Below are 13,238 nucleotides of genomic sequence, written 5' to 3' on the forward strand. Positions count from 1 at the left end.
ATGCCGCGGTGTCTCCGATCCAAAGGCAGAGGAGCTGTAAGCTGTAAGCCCCTCTGCCGGCTCTGGAACACTGCGATCATGTTTAATCGCAGTGTTCCGGGGGATAAAGTGCCGGAAGCGGTCCGTGACCGCTCCTGGCACTTAGTACTGGGTGTCAGTTGCGAGAATCAGCTGACACCCGGCCGCGATCAGCCGGGCTCCCCCCGGTCTCAACAGACCTCACACGGACAGCGCTCGGATCAATGTTATTCTATTGAGCTGTTCAGATAACACCACTCTCTTCGGTTTTTCCGATGAGACTCACCTACTGAAGCCTATGGGTGTTCAAAAAAAAATCAGTATATCATATGTTTTACATCCAATTTTTAAGGACACATTGGTCTTGTAAAGTTTATTTACTGCTGAATAATAACACAGAAGCCATACGGATGGAAAAAAGTCTGCACAACATAAGGATAATAAACAGGGATATGACAAAAAGGATAAAAATTGTAACTTAACCCCTTAAGCCCCAAGGGTGGTTTGCACGTTCTTGACCGGGCCAATTTTTACAATTCTGACCACTGTCCCTTTATGAGGTAATAACTCTGAAACGCTTCCATGGATCCTGGTGATTCTGACATTGTTTTCTCCTGACATATTGTACTTCATGTTAGTGGTAAAATTTCATTCAAATAACTTGCGTTTATTTGTGAAAAAAATGGAAATTTGGCGAAAATTTTTAAAATTCACAATTTTCCAACTTTGAATTTTTATGCCCTTAAATCACAGAGATACAGCACACAAAAAACTTGATAAGTAACATTTCCAACATGTTTACTTTACATCAGCACAATTTTGGAACCAAAAGTTTTTTTTGTTAGGAAGTTATAAGGGTTAAAAATTGACCAGCGATTTCTCATTTTTGCAACACCATTTTATTTTTACGGACCACATCACATTTGAAGCCACTTTGGGGGGTCTATATGAGAGAAAATACCCAAAAGTGACACCATTCTAAAAACTGCACCCCTTAAGGTGCTCAAAACCACATTCAAGAAGTTTATTAACCCTTTAGGTGCGTCACAGGAATTTTTTGAATATTTAAAAAAAAAATAAACATTTAACTTTTTTTCACAAAAAAAATACTTCAGGTTCATTTTTTTTATTTTACCAAGGGTAACAGGAGAAATTGGACTGCAAAATTTATTGTGCAATTTGTCCTGAGTACGCTGATACCTGATATGTGGGGGGAACCACTGTTTCGGCGCATGGCTGAGCTCAGAAGGGAAGGAGCGTTGTTTGACTTTTTCAATGCAAAATTGGCAGGAATTCAGATCGGACGCCATGTCACGTGTGGGGAGCCCCTGATGTACCTAAACAGTGGAAACCCCCCACAAATGACCCCATTTTGGAAACTAGACCCCCAAAGGAACTTATCTAGATATGTGGTGAGAACTTTGAACCCACAAGGGCTTCACAGAAGTTTATAACGTACAGCGGTACAATTAAAAAATCATATTTTTTCCACAAAAATGATCTTTTCACCCCCAATTTTTAATTTCCCATGGGTAACAGGACCTATAAGTTATTTTGCAATTTGTCCTGAGTATGCTGATACCCCACATGTGGGGGTAAACCACTATTTGGGCGCATGGCAGAGCTCGGAAGGGAAGCAGCGAAAATTTGACGTTTTTGGCTGGAATTGAGATCGGACACCATGTTGCGATTGGAAAACCCCTGATGTACCAAACAGTGGAAACCCCCACAAATGACACCATTTTGGAAACTAGACCCCCCAAGGAACTTATCTAGATGTGTGGTGAGAACTTTGAACCCCCAAGAGCTTCACAGAAGTTTATAACGCCCGGGCGTGAAAATAAAAAAAAGTATTTTTTCCATAAACATGATCTTTTAGTCCCCATTTTCTTTTATTTTCCCAAGGGTACAAGGAGAAATTGGACCCCAAAAGTTGTTGTCCAATTTGTCCTGAGTACGCTGACACCCCATATGTGCGAGAAAACTACTGTATGGGCACACGTCGGGTCTCGAAAGGGAAGTAGTGATGTTTTGGAATGCAGACTTTGATGGAATGGTGTGCGGGTGTCATGTTGCTTTTGGAGAGCCCCTGATGTACCTAAACAGTGGAAACCCCCCACAAGTGACCCCATTTTGGAAACTAGACCCCCTAAGGAACTTATCTAGTTGTGTGGTGAGCACTTTGAACCCCCCAGTGCTTCACAGACGTTTATAACGACCGGGCATGAAAATAAAAAAATCATATTTTTTCCACAAACATGATCTTTTAGTCCCCATTTTTTTTTATTTTCCCAAGGGTAACAGGAGAAATTGGACCCCAAAAGTTGTTGTCCAATTTGTTCTGAGTACGCGGACACCCCATATGTGGGAGAAAACTACTGTATGGGCACACGTCGGATCTCGGAAGGGAAGTAGTGACGTTTTGGAATGCAGACTTTGATGGAATGGTCTGCGGGTGTCATGTTGCTTTTGGAGAGTGCCTGATGTACCTAAACAGTGGAAACCCCCCACAAGTGACCCCATTTTGGAAACTAGGCCCCCTAAGGAACTTATCTAGATGTGTGGTGAGCACTTTGAACCCCCAAGGGCTTCACAGAAGTTTATAATGCCCGGGCATGAAAATAAAAAAATCGTATTTTTTCCACAAACATGATCAATTAGTCCCCAATTTTTTTATTTTTCCAAGGCTAACAGGAGAAATTGGACCCCAAAAGTTGTTGTCCAATTTGTCCTGAGTACGCTGATACCCCATATGTGGGAGAAAACTACTGTATGGGCACACGTTGGGTCTCGGAAGGGAAGTAGTGACGTTTTGGAATGCAGACTTTGATGGAATGGTCTGCGGGTGTCATGTGCGTTTGGAGAGCCCCTGATGTACCTAAACTATTGAAACTCCCCACAAGTGACCCCATTTTGGAAACTAGACCCCCCACGGAACTTATCTAGATGTGTGGTGAGCACTTTGAACCCCCAAGTGCTTCACAGAAGTTTATAACGCCCGGGCGTGAAAATAAAAGAATCATTTTTTTCCACAAAAATGATATTTTTGCCCCCCATTTTTTATTTTCCTAAGGGTAACAGGAGAAATTGGACCCCAAAAGTTGTTTTGCAATTTGTCCTGAGTAGGCTGATACCCCATATGTGGGGGTAAAACACGGTTTGGGCGCATGGCAGAGCTTGGAAGGGAAGGACCACCATTTGACATTTTCAACTCAGAATTGGCTGGAATTGAGATCAGACGCCATGTTGCATTTGGAGAGCACCTGATGTGCCCAAACAGTGGAAACCCCTGATTCTAACTCCAATCCTAACCCCAACACACCCCTAACCCTAATCTCAGCCCTAACCCTAACCCTAATGGGAAAATGGAAATAAATATATTTTCTTTTAATTTTATTATTTTTCCCTAACTAAGGGGGTGATAACGGGGGGTTTGATTTACTATTTATGGCGGTTTTTATTTTTGGCGGCTGTCGCACGCTAAAAGACGCTTTTTATTGTAAAAATAGTTTTTGCATCACCACATATTGAGAGCTATAATTTTTCCGTGTTTTGACCCACCGAGTCATGTGAGGTCTTATTTTTTGCGGGACGATTTGACATTTTTATTGGTACCACTTTCAGGCACGTGACATTTTTTGATCGCTTTTTATTCTGATTTTTGGGACGCAGAATGAACAAAAACCAGCGTTTGATGAATTTCTTTTGGGGGGGTGCGTTTACACCGTTCCGCGTGCGATAAAATTGATGAAGCGGTTTTATTGTTCGGGTCAGTACGGTTACAGCGATACCTCATTTAGGTCTTTTTTATGTTTTGTCGGTTTTATGCAATGAAAACTATTTTATATAAAAAATAATTATTTTTGCATCGCTTTATTCTGCGAGCTATCTTTTTTATTTTTTCGCTGATGATGCTGTATGGTGGCTCGTTTTTTGCAGGACAAGGTGACATTTTCAGCGGTACCATGGATATTTATATGCGTCTTTTTGATCGCGCGTTATTGCACTTTTTGTTTGGTGGTATGATAATAAATCATTATTTTTTGCTTCGTTTTTTATTTTTATTTTTTAAGGGGTTGGGCTAAAGGGATTAACTAATGGGACAGTTTTATAGGGCAGGTCGTTACGGACGCGACGATACCAAATATGTGTACTTTTATTGTTTTTTGTTATTTCCAAAAAATGAATTTATTGGGAGAATTTTTATTTTTTTTTTCTAATTTATTTGGCGATTTTTTTTAAATTATTTTAACCCTTTTTTTTAACTTTATTACCCTGTCCCAGGTGGGACATCACTGTCCTGTAACAGATCGCTGATCTGTCACATCACAGATCACTGTGACAGATCAGCGATCTGTCACAGGCAGTGCAGCAGGCTTCCTCGTGCCTGCGCTTTGCAGGCATGAGGAAGCCAGCTCCCTGCAGGCCCCCGAAGGCCCCCGTCGCCACGTTGGATTCGGGGGCCTGCAGGGAAGGAGTCCCCCCGCAGCAGCGCTGCACATTGCGCTGCCGTGGGGGGGCCTCAGGGAAGCACGGAGGGAGCCCCCTCCCTGCAGATGCTTCCCTTTAACCCCCGACACACCGCGATCGTGTTTGATTGCGGTGTGCAAGGGGTTAACGAGTCGGGGGTGGTCCGTGACCACCCCTGACACATTGTGCCGGGTGTCAGCTGTGATAATCAGCTGACACCCGGCCGCGATCAGCGGTGCTCACCACGTGGGTGCCGCTAATCGCTATGACGTACTATCCCATCCCTGGGAATTAAGTCACAGGGCACATGGACGGAATAGTACGTCATATGGCAGAAAGGGGTTAAAACAATTAACATGAAATTTACTAGAAAGGTTAATGGTATCAGCATAGAATTCTTAGACATTTCAGTCTCTATAATTAACAATGGAATCATCACTAAAAACTACAGAAAACTACTCTTTCTTTGCAGTAAGAAAGTGCCCATCCTCCACATGTAAAAAATCCAATCCACACAGTCCATTCTTGTGTATACGATGCACAAATAATATTATGGAAAACCTCACGCAACAGGAGATGGAATTAAAAGAAAAGTTAACAAAAAGAGGGTACTCAAAAAAATGAAGTCACAGAACCTCTGAAGATACGAAGCCCCAGTGAGGCCGGTTTCACATTTGCGCTTTATAGCGCAGTGACGGCCTGCGCACGGCCGCCGCTAAGCCCCGCCCCCTGCTGGCTCCGTGCCCGCCCCATCCGGTCATCGCCGCCTACTAGCGCACATGGGCACTTGCGATCTGCGCACCCTATCTTTAGCATAGGGTGCGCAGATCATGCGCTGGCAGGATTTTGGCGTGCGCTGCGCACTTTTGAAAGTGCTCCCGTGTGCGCCGAACGCAGCATGTTGCATTTCGGCGCGCTCGGTGCACCTTCAAAAGTGCGCAGCGCACAGCAAAATCCTGCTAGCGCACGGCCAGCGCACGATCTGCGCACCCTATGCTAAAGATAGGGTGCGCAGATCGCAAGCGCCCATGTGCGCTAGTAGGCGGCGATGACCAGATGGGGCGGGCAGGGAGCCGGCAGGGGGCGGAGCTTAGTGGCGGCCGTGCGCAGGCCGTCGCTGCGCTATAAAGCGCAAATGTGAAACCGGCCTGAGCTGCCATATTCTAAAGATGAAGAAAGAATAAAACAAAAAACAAACGGATTTTCTAAACACAGTCCTTTATACGCAGCTATAAAATCAGCCATTTATAAAAATTGTCATATAATTGACAATTATCCAGGTTTTAAATTAGAATCGCAATCACAATAAAAAAAGATATTTCAGTGTGGAGCCGCTTTAGTGATCGGAAAACCACCTGGTTAGAAAATTCCACACCAAAGGAAATTAGATGCGGCAATAGCACAATTTGTACTGACGTCATGATAGAGTCGGGCCAGAAGAAGCGTCAGTCACAGTGCGAAACATCGGGTGCCACAGAATGTTGCCTGCATGCACGTCCCATCTACCGCTGCATAGAAATAATGTATACGAGCATTTCACTTCCAGAGTGACTGACACTCTTTTCTCTGAAGATGCTGTATGTGGACTACACCTTATAGAGTGTCCAGCACTGCCGTTATGGTCGGATATCCTGGGAGATCCATTATATACAGCTGATCTCCTAATGCAGCCAACGGATTCCTAGCGCCGGACAGTTTCTTTTCACTTTTTACCTCGCAGTAATAATACAGTAACATTACATCCACAGAGAGATAAAGTCATGCAACTGCGTCATCCTATGGCTCCTACAGGGTAAAATATCACTGTGGACAAAACGCCAGTGAGTATAAAATCCACTGGAGAATGTGGAGACTTTATACACTGTTGTATGTAGGTAAAATGTCACTATGGCCTCTACACAACACAGGGCTGTGGGATGGAGGCGGTGGGGGCACAATATGGAGTTGTTCCTATTTTCATTCATGTGCATCACTGCAGATTTGCACCCATCAGCCATAACATAAAAATCACCTGTCTAATATTCTTGGTACTCTGGTGACCTGAGTCTCCGATTGTTATCATATGTTTTTCTTCATATATTATTTTAATGAGATCATGTCCAGCAATTTTGCACACTGAATAAAAAAACATTATGTATTTGGTTATTAATCTTTGTATTTATTGCTGCATCAGTTCTTGTTTTTTTCTAGTGTTCACAATTTTTTAAATAGTTAGATGCAAAACATTTAGGGACCTTGAGTAGGATCTTGAAATATGCTAAATATGTTACTATGAAAAGCTAAACTTTTCTTATACTAGGGTGTCTGATTATGGCAAACTTAGTCCTGCAGCAGCCGATGACATCATCGCTTACACTCTGGCAATCACCTAGTATTGTGACATCATCGCTTACACTCTGGCAATCACCTAGTATTGTGACATCATCGCTTACACTCGGGCAATCACCTAGTATTGTGACATCATCGCTTACACTCTGGCAATCACCTAGTATTGTGACATCATCGCTTACACTCGGGCAATCACCTAGTATTGTGACATCATCGCTTACACTCGGGCAATCACCTAGTATTGTGACATCATCGCTTACACTCGGGCAATCACCTAGTATTGTGACATCATCGCTTACACTCGGGCAATCACCTAGTATTGTGACATCATCGCTTACACTCTGGCAATCACCTAGTATTGTGACATCATCGCTTACACTCGGGCAATCACCTAGTATTGTGACATCATCGCTTACACTCGGGCAATCACCTAGTATTGTGACATCATCGCTTACACTCTGGCTGATGATGTCACAATGGTGATGATGTCACAACACTAGGTGATTGTTAGGTTAAGGATTCCGATGTCGCTGTTCTTACTTTACCTTCATCGGTTGGAGAGTGAAGACTACTTTTGCGCACTTAGCAATTTCGTTATTATTGATATTAACTTATCATGGGACGAAAAAGGAAGTGTGGTGAAAAGAATAAGAGGCGTGCTAAAAGGAGTTGCATGGAAGAGAATTTTTCCCAGAGAGGAGAAACTTCTCAGGACATTGTGCAGGACGTACCTGTTGAGAAGACAGATGATCCCTGTACATCATTTTCTGGACATCCTCCAGAGAAAAACGCCCTTAAAAAGGGGAAAAAAAGAGGGAACACATCTCCTGAGAAAGGAGATGAAACCCCAAATAAGAGAGGAAGAATGGTGGAATCTGAGAGTGGAAAGGATGTTACCTCTGAAATAAGGTTTAGCGGATCAGCTAAAACCAGGAGCTCTCACTTACATCATGAGCAAGTTGAAAATCAAAGTTGTAGAGAACAACTTAAGAGAAAGAGGACATCTGACACTGAGACCACCACAAAGAGAAGACGTGAGAGTGATAAATCCATCAATCAAGCTCCAGAAGGTAAAGTCTATAGTCATTTAGTCACAGGTTACATCCATGCTTTATATAAAGTGTTCATTTATTTTACAAAATGTTACCTAATGACATAATCTTATCCCGTACATCTTGCCGCATACATAAGAGCTCTCCACTTTCTATACTTGGGGCTCTCCAGCCAGAACTTGGTGGTAACCAGGTTCATCATAGTTCATAGTTCATGACAGATTTAAAAAAATTGCCAATTTATTGTAGCATTATACATGAGCACGACTGTAAGATTGTTAGTTCTTATATCTGTTTTCCGTTCTAGGTGTAATCGGTGCTCAGACCACCAGCCCTTCAGAGCAAGTGACTGCCTGTTTTTCCCTTGAGAGTTTCATCTTTACCAGGAAGCTTGGAGAAGGCGGCTTTGGCAAGGTGATGCTGGCAACACATCAACCCAGCGGACTTCAGCTGGCAGTCAAGATGGTTAAGAAGAGGACATTGTTGGAGAATTGTAAAGACATCCTCCGCATAGAGAGAGATGTCCTAGAAATTACTGAAGACAGCAGATTCATCACACATGTCTATGGCACATTCCAGACAGCGGTAAGAGACTCTTCACTTTCTAGAAATTCTCTCCTTTCTCCCCATCATGTCCATTTGATTTCATTAGATTGCAAATTTAATCTTTGTTTGTGCAAATGAATGGACCTGCTGCTTGCTCTGTGTGCCTGTATGCCCTGGGCGCCATTACTGATGGCTATTAGAGGATTTTGACTTAGTTTTACCCTGGACACCTCTCCAATGTGTGCAGACACAGACATGTCTTCTGGATATACAGTATAGGTCCCAGAATCATAGTAAATGTTATCAGGATGGATAAAATCTGCATTATTTACCATCATCTTCCCTCCTCTCGCACAGGACTATGTATTTTATGCCATGGAATATCTGAGTGGTGGCGATTTGGCTGCATTTATCGGTTCCAGAGGCCCCCTAGATGTCTGCACGATCAGGTAAGAGAGCAGCCGCTCTGTGACTTCTGTGGCCGCTGTCTCCCCTCATAGTTATTAGTGGTTCAGTAGAACAATTAATGCTGATAGGAGTTTTTTCTTCCTTTTTAGGTTCCTTGCAGCAGAAATCTTGAGTGGAATAGAGTTTCTCCACAGTCGGGGGATTATTCACCGGTAATAAGTCATTTCTTGTTTTCTACGTAGGGAAAGATTTACTATGGGAAATAGTTAACAGTGCCAGAATTGTGGTGTTATTTGGCTAAAATTCTGGTGAACATGACGTGTACCACCTTTATGAAATGTTTTAGACACTTTTGGGGCTCACTTGAAGAGGGAACAAGGCTTTTATGGAAATGGGAATAGTTTGATGGGAATCCATGTGGCTTACAATGTCACAACGTGCAACTAAACTGTAACCAGATTTTTGTGAAAATTATTGGTTCTAAGTAATGAAAACAATAGTGGTGTAACATCAGACAAAAGTCTCTGAAGATGCTCCTAATGTGTCACACAGACACTGTGATGAATTTGTCGCGTTTTCAGACATCCTGGTATATGTCTACACAAGATAGGATTAGTGAATCTGCCCCCAGTGTATAGTGAGTGGTCCTGTGAAGCCCCCACAGCAACCCAAGCACTACAGCTGATTTATGATCTGACTCACAGAACTATTTTTCTTTCTTTTTTTAAGTGATTTAAAACCAGAAAACATTCTTCTGGACGGTGATGGACACGCTAAGATTGCTGATTTCGGCCTTGCTGCTATGAATGTATTTGGCTCTCAGAAGATCAGACACGCTTGTGGCACTCCTCAATTTATGGCTCCTGAGGTGAATATTTGACTACTAATATCTATTATTATCCACCTGCAATTCTCATTTAATGTGGAGCTTGTGGAATCACAGATCAATCACCACAGCGCTCACATTTACTAACGTTATCTAATAGATGGACTGTGTAATGGCCCCCATATATATTAGACTAAAGTCAGCCGAACCGGCCAATATCAGAAGGATAAGCCTAGGGCAGCACGGTGGCTCAGTGGTTAGTACTACAGTCTTGTAGCTCTGGAGACCTGGGGTCAAATCCCACCAAGGACAATACCATGTTTGTGTGGGTTTCCTCCGGGTTCTCCGGTTTCCTCCCACACTTCAAAGACATAGTGATAGAGAAAGCACTGTATGTACAGCACTGCAGAATAAGATAGCACTGTATAAAAAAAGCATAATAAACAGAAAAAAACACTGGGGCTTCTCAACTTGAGAGGTAGCTATCAACCAAATTATCTTTTGGCCGACATGTCATATGTATGGGGGTTTAGGTGTGAAAAAACACTACCAGTAAACATGGACCATGGTACTTTTCTCTCTCCCAGGATGAACAATGTACTAACTTACTCTTCTAATCTTATGTTTCCACAGATGTTTTGTCAACAGCCCTTTAATAATATGGTTGACCTGTTCGCTTTTGGGGTCATAGTCTTCGAAATGGCCACAGGCTCTTACCAGTTTTACTCTGGTCAGTGTCCTCAAAGACTTGCCCATTCAGTGGCAAAAGATAAACCTTGCTATCCGCACACCATGGATTCTCAGCTCAGGGATGTCATAGAGAGAGTGAGTAAATGGACACTTCTACCTGGAGACATAGGAAGGATAGACCAGTCAGGAGATTTGATAATACACCGTACATTTCATCACCACTGTGTTGGGTATTTCAGCTTTATCCAATACAAGGAATGGGGACAATGCTGGAGCCCCGGGACAGCCTCTCCTATATGTACACTGTTCTTATCTACAGGCCAGTTTATACAGTAAAGAGGCTGCGGTGTTCACCAAAACCTCTTCACACAGCTAATCATCAGGATTATCGGGTATCGGCCCCAGACTGATCGACTACTGATGGCCTGTCCTGTACTATCCTATCCTGTACGGTCCTGTCCTATCCTGTACAATCCCGTCCTGTACCGTCCTATCCTGTACTATCCTATCCTGTACTATCCTATCCTGTCCTATCCTGTACAATCCCGTCCTGTACCGTCCTATCCTGTACCATCCTATGCTGTCCTGTACTATCCTATCCTGTCCTATCCTGTACTATCTTATCCTGTACTATCCTATCCTGTACTATCCTATCCTGTCCTATCATATTTGTTTCTAGCAATGGTTGTTTTAAGAAATTCATCTTTCTGTAAGAAAGTGAGAAAATAATTCTGTTACTGCTGTTTTTCCTGAGATTATTTATATTATTACTTGTGATATAATAATGTTATATATTTGCAGCTCTTGTGTAAATCACCAGAGAAGAGGCAGGTTCTTTGCAGCAATCTAAAAGGACATCCATTCTTCTCGCCCATAAACTGGGAGGAATTAGAGGCGGGAAGGTCCCGTCCACCATTTACAATGACACCTGTAAGTGCCCAGCGTTATTTTATTATAATGTCACCTCCTCGTCTGTATAATGTGATAATATATGTAAGAAATACTCAAATAATGAGCAACAATCCTACATAGTGTAGGCCAGAATGTGTTTATCCTCCCCTGCTGGTAAATGGGTGGAATTACAGTATGGGGCAGGATGGACAGGCTTTTACATATTTCTCAAAAGTGTAATTATTGTCCCCAATTCTTCAGAAGGCCACTTAGTGACTAATTTGGATACGTTAGTCTGTGTTCACACTGTGCATTTTTTTCTACGAAAAAGAACCATTATGCTCTGGACATTTTTGTGGGAAAAACACAACAAAAGTATGCATTATTGTTGACACTGAGTAAAAAGAACCCAATGTGGTTGCAACATGTGAACACAGCTTTATGGTGCAGCTGTAGCAGATGTGGATACCGCAGATTGCCAGGCAGCACCAGGAGTTGACTTGTTCTCAAGCTGCAAGTACCGATGCATCATGGTGATTATCGGCAATCTGCACATGGTTACCATGGCTCATCCACAATCTGTACAGCTGTCCTCAGGAGGGGACGGATATAATTAAATACCTAATGAATTAACCAGACTGATTTGTCTTTCTTCTATAGATCCCAGTTATGGAAACCAACAAACAAACTGAATTGCACCAAGTGATGTCTGACACTGAAGCTCAGAAGCCACCTGTAACCCCGGAGGACCAGCGGCTGTTCTGTGGCTTCTCCTACATGAGCAAGCGGTGGAAGAGCATTAACAGCCGCAGCAATGGAAATATAACGCAGCCCCCTCCCCCAATACCTGACTACTGGCTCAGGAAGGCGTGGACCTGGGTGTGGTCTGAAGAAAGAGGCAGGGTCTGTAGGAATCCCAACCCCGAGTTCTTCTATCTTCTCTGTTACATATCAGTCTCCTGCATTCTCATCTGGCTGGCAGGCTACTTGGAGATGTAGGACCATCATACTACAGGACGGCACGGTGGCGCAGTGATTAGCGCTGTTAGCGAGCAGCACGGTGGTCTTCGGTGTAAATCTGGGACTCCATCTGCACAGAGTTTGTATGTTCTCCCCGTGTCCGTGTGGGTTTTCTCCGGGTACTCCGGTTTCCTCCCACAACTCAAAACATACTGATAGGAGAGAAAAATAAAATGATTAATTATTGAACATCATCATCCTGTATCTCGTGTATTTCTGTATTTATTACCAGTGTGTGATCTATAGAAAGGTGGTAACACTGCACATTGTCATGGGTTTCACATACTATTACTTATCCTCTACATTACACATCTGTAAGAATTGATGTCCACAGTGACATAAAACATGAATTTCTGAGTAAGAAGGTTTTGGGCCTCTAGTAGTCTGCACAGTTACGATGTAACACGTAAACTCACCGGCTCCTTCCTACAGCCCTCCCTATATGTTGTCATTGCTTATTCCTGAGGACGGGGTTGTGTTGTTACTAGAACTCTGGGTTTTCTGTTACTACGTGTGCTATGAGGATTTTCTTTAGCTGTATATGTACAGCGGATGTTGGTTGTGAGTGCATGGAGCGGGCTCAGGAGCCGAGACCGCGCCCTACAAGGCGGCAGAGGGTTGGATACACAGCTGACTCACATTATCACTCACTTCCATCTCCGCATGAGGCCTAATGTCCATCAGTCACTAATCTATTGTATATCTGTCCCATCAAAAGTAGAATACAGTTACATCAGTCACCCAATAACTTGGGAGTGCAGTAACGCCCTGACTACACGGGTGGAATACTCTAGCTGCAGGACTCTGCTGGTGATACCCAGCACAGAATGGCACAGTATGGCGCCACATGGTAGAGAATTATCATGACATGCACTGTACATAGCAATGAGGATATTCTGGGAACTGGGTGATATGTCTGCCGCTCCAGGTTCAGCAGTAACCCATAATAACTATCCCAGGATGTGACCGTCCAGTCTACACTTATCACA

General features: G+C 43.2%; 1 protein-coding gene across 1 annotated transcript in view; it reads left to right on the plus strand.

Moving 5' to 3' along the window:
* LOC141092249 (protein kinase C theta type-like) overlaps positions 1-12,443 on the plus strand; it is a 34,632-nt gene extending 22,189 nt beyond the window's left edge. The window contains exons 2-8 of the mRNA XM_073578247.1: positions 8,176-8,453; positions 8,772-8,863; positions 8,972-9,034; positions 9,552-9,690; positions 10,282-10,473; positions 11,140-11,268; positions 11,890-12,443. Of these exons, the coding sequence (XP_073434348.1) occupies positions 8,176-8,453; positions 8,772-8,863; positions 8,972-9,034; positions 9,552-9,690; positions 10,282-10,473; positions 11,140-11,268; positions 11,890-12,228 (1,232 nt within the window). The 3' untranslated portion in view covers positions 12,229-12,443. The remainder of the gene's footprint in view (positions 1-8,175; positions 8,454-8,771; positions 8,864-8,971; positions 9,035-9,551; positions 9,691-10,281; positions 10,474-11,139; positions 11,269-11,889) is intronic.
* Positions 12,444-13,238: the final 795 nt, after the last annotated feature.

The sequence above is a fragment of the Dendrobates tinctorius genome, unplaced genomic scaffold (assembly GCF_039654945.1).
Source record: "Dendrobates tinctorius isolate UK_male_01 unplaced genomic scaffold, ASM3965494v1 ptg000059l, whole genome shotgun sequence".
Lineage (NCBI taxonomy): Eukaryota > Metazoa > Chordata > Amphibia > Anura > Dendrobatidae > Dendrobates > Dendrobates tinctorius.